The sequence below is a fragment of the Nanorana parkeri genome, unplaced genomic scaffold (genome assembly GCF_000935625.1).
Source record: "Nanorana parkeri isolate BGI_ZX_2015 unplaced genomic scaffold, ASM93562v1 scaffold145, whole genome shotgun sequence".
Lineage (NCBI taxonomy): Eukaryota > Metazoa > Chordata > Amphibia > Anura > Dicroglossidae > Nanorana > Nanorana parkeri.
This window is the reverse complement of record NW_017306413.1, coordinates 766,243-780,602: the sequence shown is the minus strand read 5'-3', so window position 1 is coordinate 780,602 and position 14,360 is coordinate 766,243. Positions and strand designations below refer to the sequence as shown.

The window sequence follows — 14,360 nt, the reverse complement described above, 5'->3', positions numbered from 1 at the left end:
CCCTCACAGTTGTAGCACTAAAAAAAAAAAAAAAAAAAAAAAAAAAAACAATATCATAAGGCAATTGCTGCTATGGATATATGGACATCTGTAACAGATCAGACATTTACATTTTATTTTCATAAAAAGAAGTGTTACACTAAGGAGTACCTATCATACTTCAACTGGTGTAAAACATCAGAGCCGCCTTATTGAATCTTAGGCAAAAAAACTAGAGAGAAAAGCAAATGGATTCCTGACCTGTACTAGAAAAATCACAGCTGGCATTCACTTACTCCTGGCAACACTGCACACTCTGAGAAGTATCTGCAGAAGTCAAGATGTGCGATATCTATGAGTCCCGTAAGGCATTGCAAGACTGACAGCCACAGGCATAACTCCTGGAGACATAATGGGATTTGTAGCTTCACCACAGTTGCAGAGCCAAGGTTGCCTACCCCTGGTTTATCTTCTTATAGAGAAAATTTAGAAATGTTATTAGCAGTAGCCTGAAAGAGTATTTTTTTCTTTAATTCCTCTGTAGTCTCAGTTACTTATCTTCCGTGTAAGATTACCTAAGTAATTATAGTCTGTAATTATAGTCTGTAACTGCAAGTCTTATATTGATTGAGATTTGGCAATGTCTTTACTGTACTGCTCGCTGTTTTCCTTGCTGTAGAGAAAGCTGTATCTAAGGACCTGCAGTGGAAGGATCTCCCTGCTTCTGTTTCATTCATTCTGTAGATCTGTGATTTACACTCCTCTCCTGCTTTTTGAATATCACCCAAACAGTCAACAGGTCACCAGTCATTTGCGGGGCAGCTCGGAAAAGTGGAAGCAAAACCCTGTCTTAACCAAAATAGCCACCTACACAAAAATACTAAGGGGTCTATTTATAAACAATTTGTACGGCCATTCACCCTGCAAATATATGTGAGCGTTCGTTTTGAGAGAATAATTGCAAAAATTAATTTTTAGTATGTGGAAAGTTTTTTTAGTATTGTTCATTGTGATGATTAAATAATTATTTGCATGTGGTATATTTATTGAAAAAACTTTTGTGCCGACAGGATTATCTCTAAACAAGAGGAGAAATAAAGTAATGATAGATTGGGAGTTTAAATCCTGCTGAATCAAGCTTATTCATACTTGCTTTACACATCCCCGAAAGTTGTAGAAAGTTTGATCTATTTTTCCTCACCAGTGTTACCTTAATGTGCATCCCCTTCCCTTTCCTAAGTTTACACTACTTGAAAGATTAATCACTGCCACACTGTCGGTATGAATAATCATCTGTGTTGCCCACTCCAATCAGATTCCCTCTCTTCTCCTCCCAATAGAGCATGGGAAATAAAATGGAGAAATTTACTGGTTAACTGGAATCATTGCATCTCCGCAAAGGCTTCTTACCCACTGCTTCTTCTTGGTCTGAGAGATCAGCTGTTTATGTTGCGCTGCCATTTTCTTGACTTCTTCCAGGAATTCCTCTTTGCATTTCTCTTTTACCTGCTTGCACTTTCTGTCCATTTCTGCCTGAATGTTGGCCACAGCTTTAGTAACAGCTTGTCTCTTCTCCTCTTCCATCTCTGTTCGTAGCTACCATGGAACAAAAATGAGAATATCAGCCTATAGAAGAAGCATTGCATATATTAGTACATTGCAAGGAGAATTAGTTTGAGCAGATCGCGGGCAATAAATGACCAGACATTAACTGCCTCCGGGCTGGCCGTAGTAGAAAAACGGCCGGCCCGGAGCTCTCTAGATCTGAGCGGACGTCTTTAGACGTCCGCTCAGACACGCCCCCTCGAGCGCGCCGCTCGGCGTGCGCGAGCGGGAAATGGCCGTTTTTTAAAAACAGGCAGCGATGCCTGTTACCATACAAGCGATCCGCCGGCTTTAGAGCTCCCTCCGGTCCCCTCTCCTCTGCAAGAATGCGGAGGTGTTGTATAATACATCACTTCCGCATTCTTGTGTCACTCTTCAGCTTCAGAAGCTGGAAAGAAGCTGATGGAGCAGATCTGTGCTTCATCAGCTTCTTTTGGGGGGTCCTAGGTGACATTAGGGGTCTTGGAGACCCCTGATGTCTCCATAAAGAGGACCTGTCACATATTTTGCTATCACATAGGGGGGGTTTATTAGCCCCCGTATGTGATAGCAATAAAGTTTAGTGGGAAAAAAAAGGGAAAAAAAATTTAAGTCCCCCCCCCGAAATTTTTTTTAAAGTTACACATAAAAAAACAAAAAAAAAATGTTAAAGTCCCCACCCATACATACACGCATGCAAACATGCGTCGGGGGCGCATATGTGCAAAAAAGATGATTGCGCCCATTACGCCGCACATGTTACATATCGCCGCGAACGTCGCAGTGAGAGCAATAATTCTAGGGCCATCAATCACTGATAACACTAAACTGATGAGCGGTAAAAGCTTTTAAAGTGTTGCCTATGGCCAATTTTGGGTATGGTAGTTTTCTGCGATTTCGCGGGTGCGCGCAATTTTAAAGCTTGACATGTTTGGTGTCTATTTACCCGACCTTTTATATTTTACCAAAAAACTGGGTAATAATAAATGTTTCCTAACATAATGTAAAAAAAAACTTTTTTTTTTCAAAATTTTCTGTAATTTTTCCTAATTAGAATAAAAACCCCAGTGGTCTTTAAATACCACCAAAAGAAAGCTCTATCTGTCCCCAAAAAATGGTGTAAAATTCATTCCAGTACAGCGTTGCATGACGGAATAAATGTCAGTCAAAGTACCGCAGCGCTGAACACTGAAAAATGGCCTGGCCAGGAAGGGGGTCTAAACACCTGGTCTTGAAGTGGTTAATGAGGGCAGTCAGCAGACCTCAGCACACCAAAACAAGAATTAGCAACATACCATGACTGCTTGACAGTCACATATAAAAGTTTGCTTGTGAAACAAAGACCAGCTGCAATTTTACAAGGAGAAAATAGAGACAGCAAGTAATATGCAACTAGACACTGCCCAGTCAAAAAATGCATCATGTAATTGTGCCCATCACCTCAATTACATTATGCCAATTCACAGCAGGGAAAGCACCAAATGTATTATAGGAGCTAGACATATATTTCCCCATGCCTGCTGAGAAAGAAGAGCGGTCAGACTAAAACTAAAATACAAAGCAATGCACATAAGGCAGGCAAAGAAATAGGGGCTGCATAATTATCTGTATTGGAAGGGTAACAGGTTTTATAAAATCATAACGGTGGAGGTGGGTGTTTTATCAAATTTTGTGACTGTGTTAGAATGTGTGACCGGTGACGTGGTCACACATTTTAACGTAATCCCGCCCTGTTTTTCGGCGGTGGAATGTGTGACCGGTTACATTTTAACGTAATCCCGCCCTGAACAGCTGATCGGTCCTGAAATGTGACTTTGTGAGTGCGATCTCACATTGCACAAAGTCAGATAGAAGGGACATTTCAGGACAGATCAGCTGTTCCACGGCAGATCGGTTCTCCTGCACATACGATCTGCACTGGAACAGCTGAGAAAGCGTTGGAATTCTTCACCTTTTGCCGGTCACACATTCCACCGCCGAAATCTAGTAATCTAATCTAGTCTAGATTCTAATCTAGTAACAAACTTTGATAGAACATGGGCAACAGGTTTCTCCCATAACAAGTTTCCTTAAAAAAACAAAAACACTGGACATAATCTGTACTTACGTACTTAGTTGTACAGGCACCTACATATATTATACCCATCCTATATTATATATTTTCCTTTGCCATCCTGCGGGTAGTCCCTGTGACTGTTTCAGAAGTCCCTATACAACAGCTAGAACAGCTGATGGATCTCTGCAAAGGTTCTACAGTTTCACTACATATTTTATGAATTTCTTAAGACGATTGTGAGGAAAACAGAAATACTCTGACCTCTTCTAGGGCATCTCGCACAGCCTTTTCAGTCTCCCTCTTGTTGTCTGTGCTCATTCTTTCCTTGAACTCATTGAAGATCTTGCCGTACTTGTCATGACACATGTTCTGACATCCACCATCGTTATTGGTCTGTGTGCTGCGGTGTGACATTCGTGGGGACGAGGCACTTTGCTTCTTGGTTTGTGTATACACAGACACCTTCTCAGCTGGTGGGGGCATGGAGGGGATTTCCTGGCTCGAGCTTACGGCTTCTGTCTCAGGTTCTGGCTCTGGCTCCTACAAAAAAATGATCATGCATTTAGTCTCCCAGGGACATGCTTTCATCTTTTACTAGTCAATACATTTTATGATAGAAGTGTGCACACAGAATACAGAGGGCTGTATATAATAAAAAGGGCTGCGCATACAGTGAAAACACCTAAAAAACTAAAGTGTAAAGGTGCCCATACACCTTACGACCATCGCAAGACTTCTGTCTTGCGATGGTCGTATGCTTATTGAAAGCTCGTACGATCTGCCCACCTTGGACGGGCAGATCGTACTTGCGATCATCGAAAGCCCGCCCCGCTGAGGGGCGGGCTTCCGATGACCGCAATGCAGAACGGGTAGTGTGCGCATGCGCACACCTGCCCGTTCCCCAGCTATCGGACGTGCAGGCTAGAAACCCGCCGACAATCGTACGATTCTCGGCGGGTTTTCGAGCATGTTGGTTCGACAAAAGACGTGCGACCGTACAGTAGAAACGGTCGCACGTCTTCGTTCACACTGCTCGATTCTCGTACGATCGCGGGATTTCGCCCGATTCTTGTACGAGAATCGAGCAGTGTATGGGCACCTTTAGGACGGTAAATGTTCTACATGGTATGTTTTATCTTTATAAGTCTATTAGCGCCAAGTTACCTACAGTGATGCGAGATTTAAATTGCACCAACCGAAAAGCTCAGTGTTCCCAAAGATCAAACGATTCGGGTGAGCGATTAGGTCATAAGCATCTGAAAGCTTTTCACACCTCTTCTATGGACTTTTTCTTATCGTACCCCCCTTCCCTCCCTTCATTGTTGCTTGTTTAGATTTTTTTTAATTGATATTGATGGCAATGATCCAGTGAAAATCTATATTGCAAACCATTTTATATGCCATTGTGGCCCAGGCATAGCTGTTATATTGCCAGGGCGCTCCACCCTGCAAAGGGTTAATTATTGCAGCCTGGACTTATGTGGGTGGACTGTGGAAGGCCAGGGAAAGATGTTATTGGCTGATGTAGTCTGGGATCCCTCCAATAGATTTGAAGTACACAGGCAGGGAGAGACTGTGTTAAATCAGGCAGATTAAACTACAGAGATCAGAACGCTTTGTGATCTGAAATGAGACCGGTGAGGGATTTTCAGGGATTTGGGAGTGGCTAGACATATTGTTAAAGTGCTGCCTGATGATCACTTCAGGGAGAGAAATAAAACCTGAGGTGTTTGATGCTGCTCACTCAGACTGTCACAGGTCGGCTCAGTAGATCGGGAGGTGAGCGAACACATATCGGCGTTTGCTCACCTCTCGATCCTGTCACGGCTCTCTGCCGTGACAGGGGAGGGGCTGGATTCCCCTCTCCCCGCCAGTGCTGACTGGCGGAACGGATGGGGGAGGGGGCGGCTACAGCTGGCTCTGCCTCTAGGTAGGCAGAGTCAGCTGTCAGTCACGCAGCTGGGCGGATCCAGACATAATTGTTGGGATCCGCTTCAGCTGCGGCGTCTTAGTATACCGCGAGCAGTAGCTCGCGTTATACTGCGGCGTCTCAGTATACCGTGAGCTACAGCTCGCAGTATACTGAGCCTAGGGTGACGGGAGGACGCTAGTTTGTGTCCTCCCGTTACCCTAAGGAGAACTATGGGGAAAAGCCTTAACCCCATAGTTCTCCTTTAATTTGTCTAGTAAACCTTTTACAAAACCTCACAAGGTGTGCTGTGGATCCATTCCTAGTGGTTCATCACAGAGGCGAGACAGAAGTACCCGTATATCCAGCAGCTCCTTTGGGGGTGAGCACTACACAATGTCTTCTATCCATTGTGTTTTTTCCCCCCCATTTTATTAATATATAGGGAGACAATACAGTTATAGTACAATTCAATACAGGAGGCTTAGCAGGGCCCTGCCCATCAGAGATTACAATCTTAAAGGGAAGGGCAAGAGTTAAAAAAAAGACTGTGTGGGGATGAGTTGATAGGTAGAGGCGGGATAGACTTCCCTGAAATGATTAACTGCGCATGTGTACTGTGGGAGAAGAGCAGCAAGGGCTTTGAAAAGGGGAGTTGAGCACGAGATCACTAATGACTATAAGCTGTGCAGGACATAACAGAACACTGCATCAGCTCAGTAAATCAACAGAAATAAAACTAGGAAGATGTGAATGTGACTGAAACAAAATTAAACAAAGGTGATTCATTTGACAGGATACGGTGTAAATCAATGACAGCATTGAAAAGCAATAACAAGAGCTTACTTCCTTCTTGGCATCCACGTTTTGATTGCGTCGTCCTTTCTTGGCCCGCGGTTCCTGAGTTGCTGCTTTCTGCTGGGAGGATGAAGGGGACAAGCTCAGTGCAATCTTGTTATACTGCACAGATCTCAACCATAAAAAAAAATATATGCAGAGACAAGATAATCTGTAAATTGTACAGATCTCGTTCACATTCTGTTTATAGCTCGTCTGGGCCTCAATTAGAGGAGCCAGAGGAAACAATTCATGGACTTGTCTGGTTGCCCAGACGATCTATCCCTTTATGTCTGGAGGAAACTAGGACGAGCTGTGAGGAGGTTGTGTGAGGACTCCAGGTGTACTCCAGGTTATCAGTCACTTCTGGAGCCTGCTGTACGCTTGCATAAATCACTTCATCATCTATTACCTTTAGCGGAATAAACTCATCATATCTAGCAAGAAGGAAGTGCTAATAAGGAAACCAGCTTGTCTCTGCAGCGTGTGCTCAGCATTTCATTAGACGCAAGCCAATGCCTGAACATTGTTTTTTTACATGGTAAGATTGTTTGTTCTGTATCAGCTAAGGTATAACAGTGAATCATAGTCTGTGAATTTTTTTCTTTACACTGTAGCCATGAAAGAAATTAGATATTTAATAAATCACTTACGTAATATAAAAATAAACCTTAGCAAAATTAACCAGAGTATCTGGTTCTCGGTCTACAGAATACACAAATATAGGCATGGAATCTATTTTCAAGAGATCAATAAGCCAGAAAGATCTAATAATTCAAGCAAATAACTACGAGATTAAATATCAAAATGTCATTCCTACAGACATGAATGTCAATGATTTCTAATGCATTACTGTACATATTAGGACAGAGCCCTAAAAAGAATATGGAAACATAATGATATATAAGGGCGCGCTACACTGTTTTAAGTCATATATGGAAACATAAAATTACACAAATCAGGCAACATGCACCAAAATATAGAAATAGTCTTGGTTGGGAAAACAAAAGAACTGAAACAAGAAAGAACGTATTGTACATCAGGGGTGTGGACATTTTTGAAAAAACTACTTGTCCAAGGGCTAAAGCGGGGGCCAAAGCTACTTGTCCTTCATTACAATCTACTTGTCCTGATACAAAAAAAAAATAGTTTTAATTAAAACTAGGGATGCACCAATACCGGTTTTTGGGTATAGAGTACGAGTACCGATATTTTGCTTTCGGTACTCACCGAGTATCGGTGCTCCCGTTTGCATGGAGCAGACTTCCCGGGCAATCAGGAAGCTGGGCAGCGGGTAATGAGATGCTACCCGGCTTCCTGACTGCCAGGGAAGCCGACTCCATGTTGTTTGGCCGGCTTGATTGTAAATGGCATGGAAGCCGGTTTCCCGGCCAATCAGCATCGAGCCAGCTTCCTGGCCAATCAGGAAACCGGGCGGCAAGTAATGACCTGATTGGCCAGGAAGCCGGCTCGATGCTGATTGGCTGGCTTCCCAGCCAATCAGCAAGGAGCTGGCTTCCTGGCCAATCAGGAATTATTAGTCGCTGCCCCGCTTCCTGATTGCACGGGAAGCTGGCTCCATGTTCCCCTACGGCACTGCCGGTCAGAGCAAATCTTCCTCTGACCAGAAGTTCCGGTATTGGAGAAGGTATGGAGCATTTGGGCGAGTACAAGTACTTGCCCAAATACTCTGTATCTGTGCATCCCTAATCAAAACTGTATTGGTCTGTGCTAAATAGCGCTTCTCATTGGTCAGCGTGGTCCACAGACCACGCTGACCAATGAGTGCTTGCAATTTGGGAGCTAAATTCAAAATGCATAGGGCAGGACTGCACTGGGCAGGACTGCACTGGACAGTACGGGGTAAGGACAGTACACCTGTACCGGCGGAGGGTAAGGACTGTTTGCCGAAAGGTAAGTATAGCCGGGGGGTTTTGGGAGAGATGGGGGTCAGATTTGATTGGGTAATTCCATTTTCCCATATTACCTGGGAAAGTGAACTTGCCCTTTAATGCACATTGTGCGTGTGTGAGAGTTCTGCTGCCTCGCTACCACAATAGGGCACAGTGAAATGGCGGGTGGGGGGTTGTTCTGGTGGGCGGTGTGGACAGAATCGCCGCTTCTCGTTTCATACAAGTGGTCAGATCACTTGAAAACGAGCGGCGGCTCCACACTGTACACTTAGCTCTGCTTGTCCGGAGCGGGGCTAAGTGTTCAAAAAAACAACTCGCCCGGCGCCCGAAACTACATGTCCCAGGCGTCGGGCGATAGGAATTCCACACCCCTGTACATATATAGCTACAGTATGTGTATCCTTACACGGGTGTGAAGATCTGATATGCCCATGTCTGAACTGACGGTGGACAGGCTATCTACAGACCCTCTTTTCAGGTCTATGGTGACCAGAAGTACTTTAGGTTTAGGGCACCTTATGTGTTAGCGCAGGTTTACACATCACCAAAAATGTATACAATTACTTAGGCATTCTAGATAGACAGACAGACAGACAGATAGATAGACAGACAGATATGGGCATTAGTTTGAAGCACCACAATTCCATTTATATCTGCACAACATTTCAGAAAAACTAAAATACCACATTTATGGGGCTGTCCAGTGAAAATGCTGCAGAGACAAAATCACACCAGACTATCAAATCCAAATTTGTTTGTGAACAACAGTTGCACTGGCGATAGAAACAGCTGGAAATTGAACATGGAACCGCTGTATCCAAATATCAGATGTATTTAAATATCATCAAACTTTCCCACAAAAGAAGTTTGGACCTCAATCTTACAATACTCCCTGGCCTGAAACAACTGCGTTTTATAAAAAGAAATCATTTAATAAATTAGGAGATGAACTAAACTAAGCCAATAACCTGAAAATTAATTCTATTAAACAGCAACTCCAGGTTACAAAATGATCACACTGCAAATGCAATCCAGCCAAACATACAAGTAGTACTAAGAACTGCTGTTTGATCCAAAGGTATTCTAGTTCAGCATCTTCCTAACATAGCTGAGGCTCTCCAGCAGTGTTCCACACTATACCAGCCTCTGCCTAGACAGGCATTCTTGGACTTGAAGTTCTTCAATAACTGGACACACAAGGTGATGATCAGTAAAATGCTGCTCAGCAGTGCCACAACTGGGGGATTAAAGGGAAACTGTCTACATTCATTTTGGTTTTAGCTTTAGAAAGGAATGAAAGTATACACTTGGGTTGAATGATGTTGAAAATACATTGATGCTTGTTGTACTTGCATATCATACTCTCTCTAATGTCATTAAGGACGTACCAGATAGGACTCTGTTCCTAGACCTAGTGAAACCAAAAGTAGGGAAAACAAAGGAAAAGTGTAGTATGCCTATATACAGTATACAAGCTGTTGAAAAGGACCTAGTGTCAGCTATCTGTTCATAAGTACATGCATTCTAAGGAATGTGCTAATGTTAAGTGACATCATCTTAGCCTAGCCAAAGTCACTAAACTAGAGCTCTAAGACTACTTTTTAACGACAAAAAGGTACAGCTTATTTGACAAAGATACTGTTGTTCTATATTGTGACATGCCAGGAAGGTATTACTTAGAGCTGCAGCTAACGATTATTTTCAAAATCGATTAGTTAGCCGATTATTAAGTTCGATTAATCGGTTAATCGGATAAACAATAAAATACATTTTAAAAAATGGCTCCAGTGATGGACTAGTGTGGTGTGCAATATAGTGAAAAGGAAAGTGTAAAATTATACAGCAATCAATGCAGAATGGCACCGACTATAGAGGACTACAAATCCCAGCAATAGTACATTATACAGCGCAATGCAGAATATCAACAGCTATAGAGGAATACAACAAATCCCAGCAATATCGGGCAGGTCTGGCAGCGGCGAGCGTGAGGTGGGGAGGAGGTGCGGCGTGCAGCGTGTGTGGAGCCGTGAACAGGGCCAACTGATCGGAAGCCGATTAATCGATTATTGAAAAAGTTGACAACTTTTTCAATAATCGATTATGTCGATTAGTTGTTGCAGCCCTAGTATTACTGATGGATCCATCTTAATTTTCATGTGTGGCTGAAGATAGCTTATGACAGTACAAACGCAGAAATAAAACCTAATTATATCCAACCAACTTTGCTTCTTTCCACCACCTAAAACTATTCAGAACCCACCACGGGGTCAGCTTCTAGTAACCCTCACAGTTCAGAGAGGCAATAATACATTTCTTCTCATGGATATCCAGGAACAGTAAACAATCTGTATTGTATAACGCATTATCTATGCAATCTTGTTTGAAAGAAGGCAAGCCCCAGCTGCCAAGAAAAGAAAGGATTTTAAGCAAAAAAAAAAAATGTTTTTGGTAAATTCTATTTGCAGATCACTTGCCTGTTCATTACTTGTGGATGAGATACTAGACTCTGCTTCTTCTTCCCCTTTGTCTTCTCCTTTGGATTTCCAAAATCGTCCTTCACGTAGGAAGCGCTGATGTAGTTCCATCTCATCACAGGCTTTTTTCCAGCCCATGCTCCGCTTTACATGTAGCTGATGAACATTGACTGTTATTTCTTGTATGTTCTCTGAAGGGATCCAGGCCCTGTGTTTATGGGGGTTTCACAAATTTGACTACAGATATGCAACACTGTCACAGTTCTTGTAAACAGACACTGTAAATTTTTATTCCAGTCCAAACAAGCTTTTCTACAATTTTTAATGTCAGAGTTCCATAGCTAAACTATAGATAAACCACCAACACCAGCTGCTTACATACCTCTGCTGGAAGACACAGCTTTGTTGACATCCTCCAGGCTGTAATCCTCTTCAGTATTGGCTGTGCATGTGCAGTGGGCCGTCAAAGATTTGTATGCGGCCGTTTTCCAAAATTGGGGCAGCATGAGAGGCAGGCCTATACAATTCGACTCGCTGTGCAGCACTGGAGACGATTCAGCAAAGCCATGACTTTGTACCTTCCTGAGGTTAGAACACAGCTGGGTAGGGGATTTTACTATAGTTGAGCTCATGAGAGATAGGGAGGGTAGTTTAGCGCCATTTGATTGATTTTTGTTTTCTGAAATTGTAAACCGATTTGCAATTTTCAAGGCATTTCAGCAGGCTATTTTTTTATGTAAATTTCATCTCTACTTATAGTTTTATCATATATATTTTTTCTCTGCCCAGATTTGTGAGGGGCTTCTAATGTTAGGTAAATCAGAGAAGCCCTGATTGATTGCTGTCCCGTACATGCATCCTTCGTAGATATCAAGTACAGTATAAGGATTTGTCAATACAGGACTGCAGAAGTAGAGCAGCACGAAGAATAAGGTAATTATTTTATTTGAATATCTTTATTGGGGAGTCTTCACAACAACTTCTTGTGACTGTTCACCAATAAAGTTGTGCAAATTAGATACCTACCTTACTCTTTGTGCTGCTTTTCTGCTGGAATCTTATCTGTTAAAACTCCTATATACTTAACATATGAACCACATCAAGTGTTTAATCAGTCACATGACAACACATTCTGACGTTTCCGGGCAAATGTGTGCCTCTTCCCCAGTTAGACAGTGTCGAACCCTTATACACTCCTGGAACATTGCAGATGAACGCATACTGTTATCTCTCGTCTTGACTATTGCAACTCCCTCCTCATTGGCCTACCTCTACACAGGCTATGCCCCCTTCAGTCTATCATGAATGCAGCTGCTAGACTCATCCACCTAACCAACCGCTCAGTATCTGCAACCCCCCTCTGTCAATCCCTACACTGGCTTCCTATAGCCCAAAGGATAAAATTCAAAATATTAACAACCGCGTACAAAGCCATCCACAACTCTGGCCCCGGCTATATCTCCAACCTGGTCTCAAAGTATTACCCTAACCGTCCCCTCCGCTCTTCACAAGACCTCCTGCTTTCCAGCTCCGTCATCAACTCCTCCCATGCTCGCCTCCAGGACTTCACTAGAGTGTCTCCCATTCTATGGAACTCTCTACCCCAACCTGTCCGTCTATCTCCCACACTGACTGCCTTTAGGCGATCCCTTAAGACTCATCTCTTCAGGGAAGCCTATCCCACCTCAACCTAAACACTGAAAAATCACTTTCTCAACAATCACCCCCGCACAGCTACCTCCTCATGTATCACTTGCCCCTCCCTTTTAGATTGTAAGCCCTCACGGGCAGGGCCCTCCTTCCCATCTTGTCTTAAATTGTATTGTGACTGTAATGTCTTCCTTATATTGTAAAGCGCTGTGCAAACTATTGGCGCTATATAAATCCTGTATAATAATAATAATAATAATACTGCCATTTCCCTTTCTATAGTCAGACTTTTAACTTTTAAGCAAACAAGCACCATCCTTAAAGAAAAAATTAAATCTTATGCAGCATCAGACAATGCTTATGCCTCTTTCGGTTCCATTAGCAACCGCTCTAAAGTGACAGATATTACCCCTTAAAGTTATGACTGAAGGCTTTTTTTCTACTTTTGACTGTGTATCAGTGATTAAACTTACACCCCTCTCCTAAATTCCTGGTGCCACCTTTTGCGTCTGCCAAGTTCTCCCAGACACTACCCACTACCCAGTCCCTCCTAATTCCGTCCAGCACTTGTGAACCAGCCTCATAAAGGCTGATCCTGCACAGTACTGTGCAAGTTCCGTGGAGGCTGCATTCCACAAACATGCCCCACTGTAGTAAAATATACTTTTGTTAGTACCTTCTGGCATTTCTGGATAGAACCGGGAAGTGCTGGGTAGTCCCGCCCTTACACCCTTCAGTCACAGGCAGCTGGTATAACATTCTGCTACTGCAAAAGCTAACAAGGTCAGCAAATCTGCATTATGGCAGTGATTTCTACTGTGAAATGCTGAGCTGTTGCATGTAAAATATTACATACACACTTGGTAACCAACGTTGTACTTTTAATAGTTCAGTCCAACTCTTTATGCCTATCTCTCTATAGTTCATAAAAATGTACGAAGATGCCAGTGGGCATGCCTGTTCTATTACTATTCATCTATGTATCAGCAATTACACAGGGCCCTCTAATACTTGTTAGGCCATGTGTATAGCAGATCATCTGTCTCTTAACTTTGTTCACCTAATATGTGCAGTTTTCGTGATATTCTTGTTACCTCTGATGATGATGGCCAAAGAATCGAACATCTACTTGATTGTCGTCTTTTTGCATGACTTTGGCAGGCCAGAAGCCAAAACCTTTCATCTTGGCCCAAACCAGCTCATGGTTTGGGATCTGCAAGACAAAGTAAAAAGCTCTACGTTCGATTATGCGCAAAGTTATAGGAGAAAGTACAGTGTTTTAAGCGCTCTTTCATGGTCGGAGGAAGGAATTTGGTGTCTTGTGCTGGTGTGCGGCTCCTGTTAAATCCGGACTGGGGTGTTCGACGTGTGTGCTGAGAAAACAAAAAATAGGGAACGAAGCACCACGACCTAGGGCGATGGGGTTGTATTCTTCCTTTTTGGGCACCTCCACCTTCTCCTCCTCCTTCCACTAGATTAGAACATCGGGAGACAAGGTTGCTCTCCCCCCACATGGGACATCCAAGAACACACTAAGACGTTCTCCCCCTGCACATCTGCCTCTCACGCTACCAGGCTTCTCTTCCACCAAAATCCTTCACCAGGATCTCTGCACAAGCAAAAACCTGCCCAAGGATCACTCCCAGCATCTGAACAGCAGACTGGCAAGGCTCCAACCCAACGGATCAGACGAGGACACCGCCTGCTGAATCACCACCAGCTCCATATCGCACCTCCGTTGTCGACATCATACCTCTTACAACTAAACGGTGAGTTACAGAAGTCATTTTTGCCTTTGTTCATCCTCTAGCCTCACCAGTTTGTTTTTTAGTTTTCATCATTTCCACTCTGGTCTATCACGCCACTGCCCAGAAAGGAAGAACACGACCCCATCGCCCTTCATCACCACGCTCTTCTCCTTATCTGCGTGTTGAAGCGAGTGCTCACCCACCAGGTGA

At 43.3% G+C, this 14,360-nt stretch overlaps 1 protein-coding gene across 5 annotated transcripts in view; it reads right to left on the bottom strand.

Annotated features, from left to right (window-relative positions):
• Positions 1-14,360, bottom strand: part of ZMYND11 (zinc finger MYND-type containing 11) — a 74,338-nt gene that overhangs the window by 1,772 nt on the left and 58,206 nt on the right. For 4 of the 5 annotated variants that reach the window (XM_018554182.1, XM_018554184.1, XM_018554186.1 and 1 more), the window contains 5 exons: positions 13,497-13,615; positions 10,753-10,960; positions 6,375-6,446; positions 3,881-4,159; positions 1,390-1,575 (listed from right to left, as the gene is read on the bottom strand). In XM_018554182.1, the coding sequence (XP_018409684.1) occupies positions 1,390-1,575; positions 3,881-4,159; positions 6,375-6,446; positions 10,753-10,960; positions 13,497-13,615 (864 nt within the window). The remainder of the gene's footprint in view (positions 1-1,389; positions 1,576-3,880; positions 4,160-6,374; positions 6,447-10,752; positions 10,961-13,496; positions 13,616-14,360) is intronic. The other variant, XM_018554183.1, reaches the window with a different exon arrangement.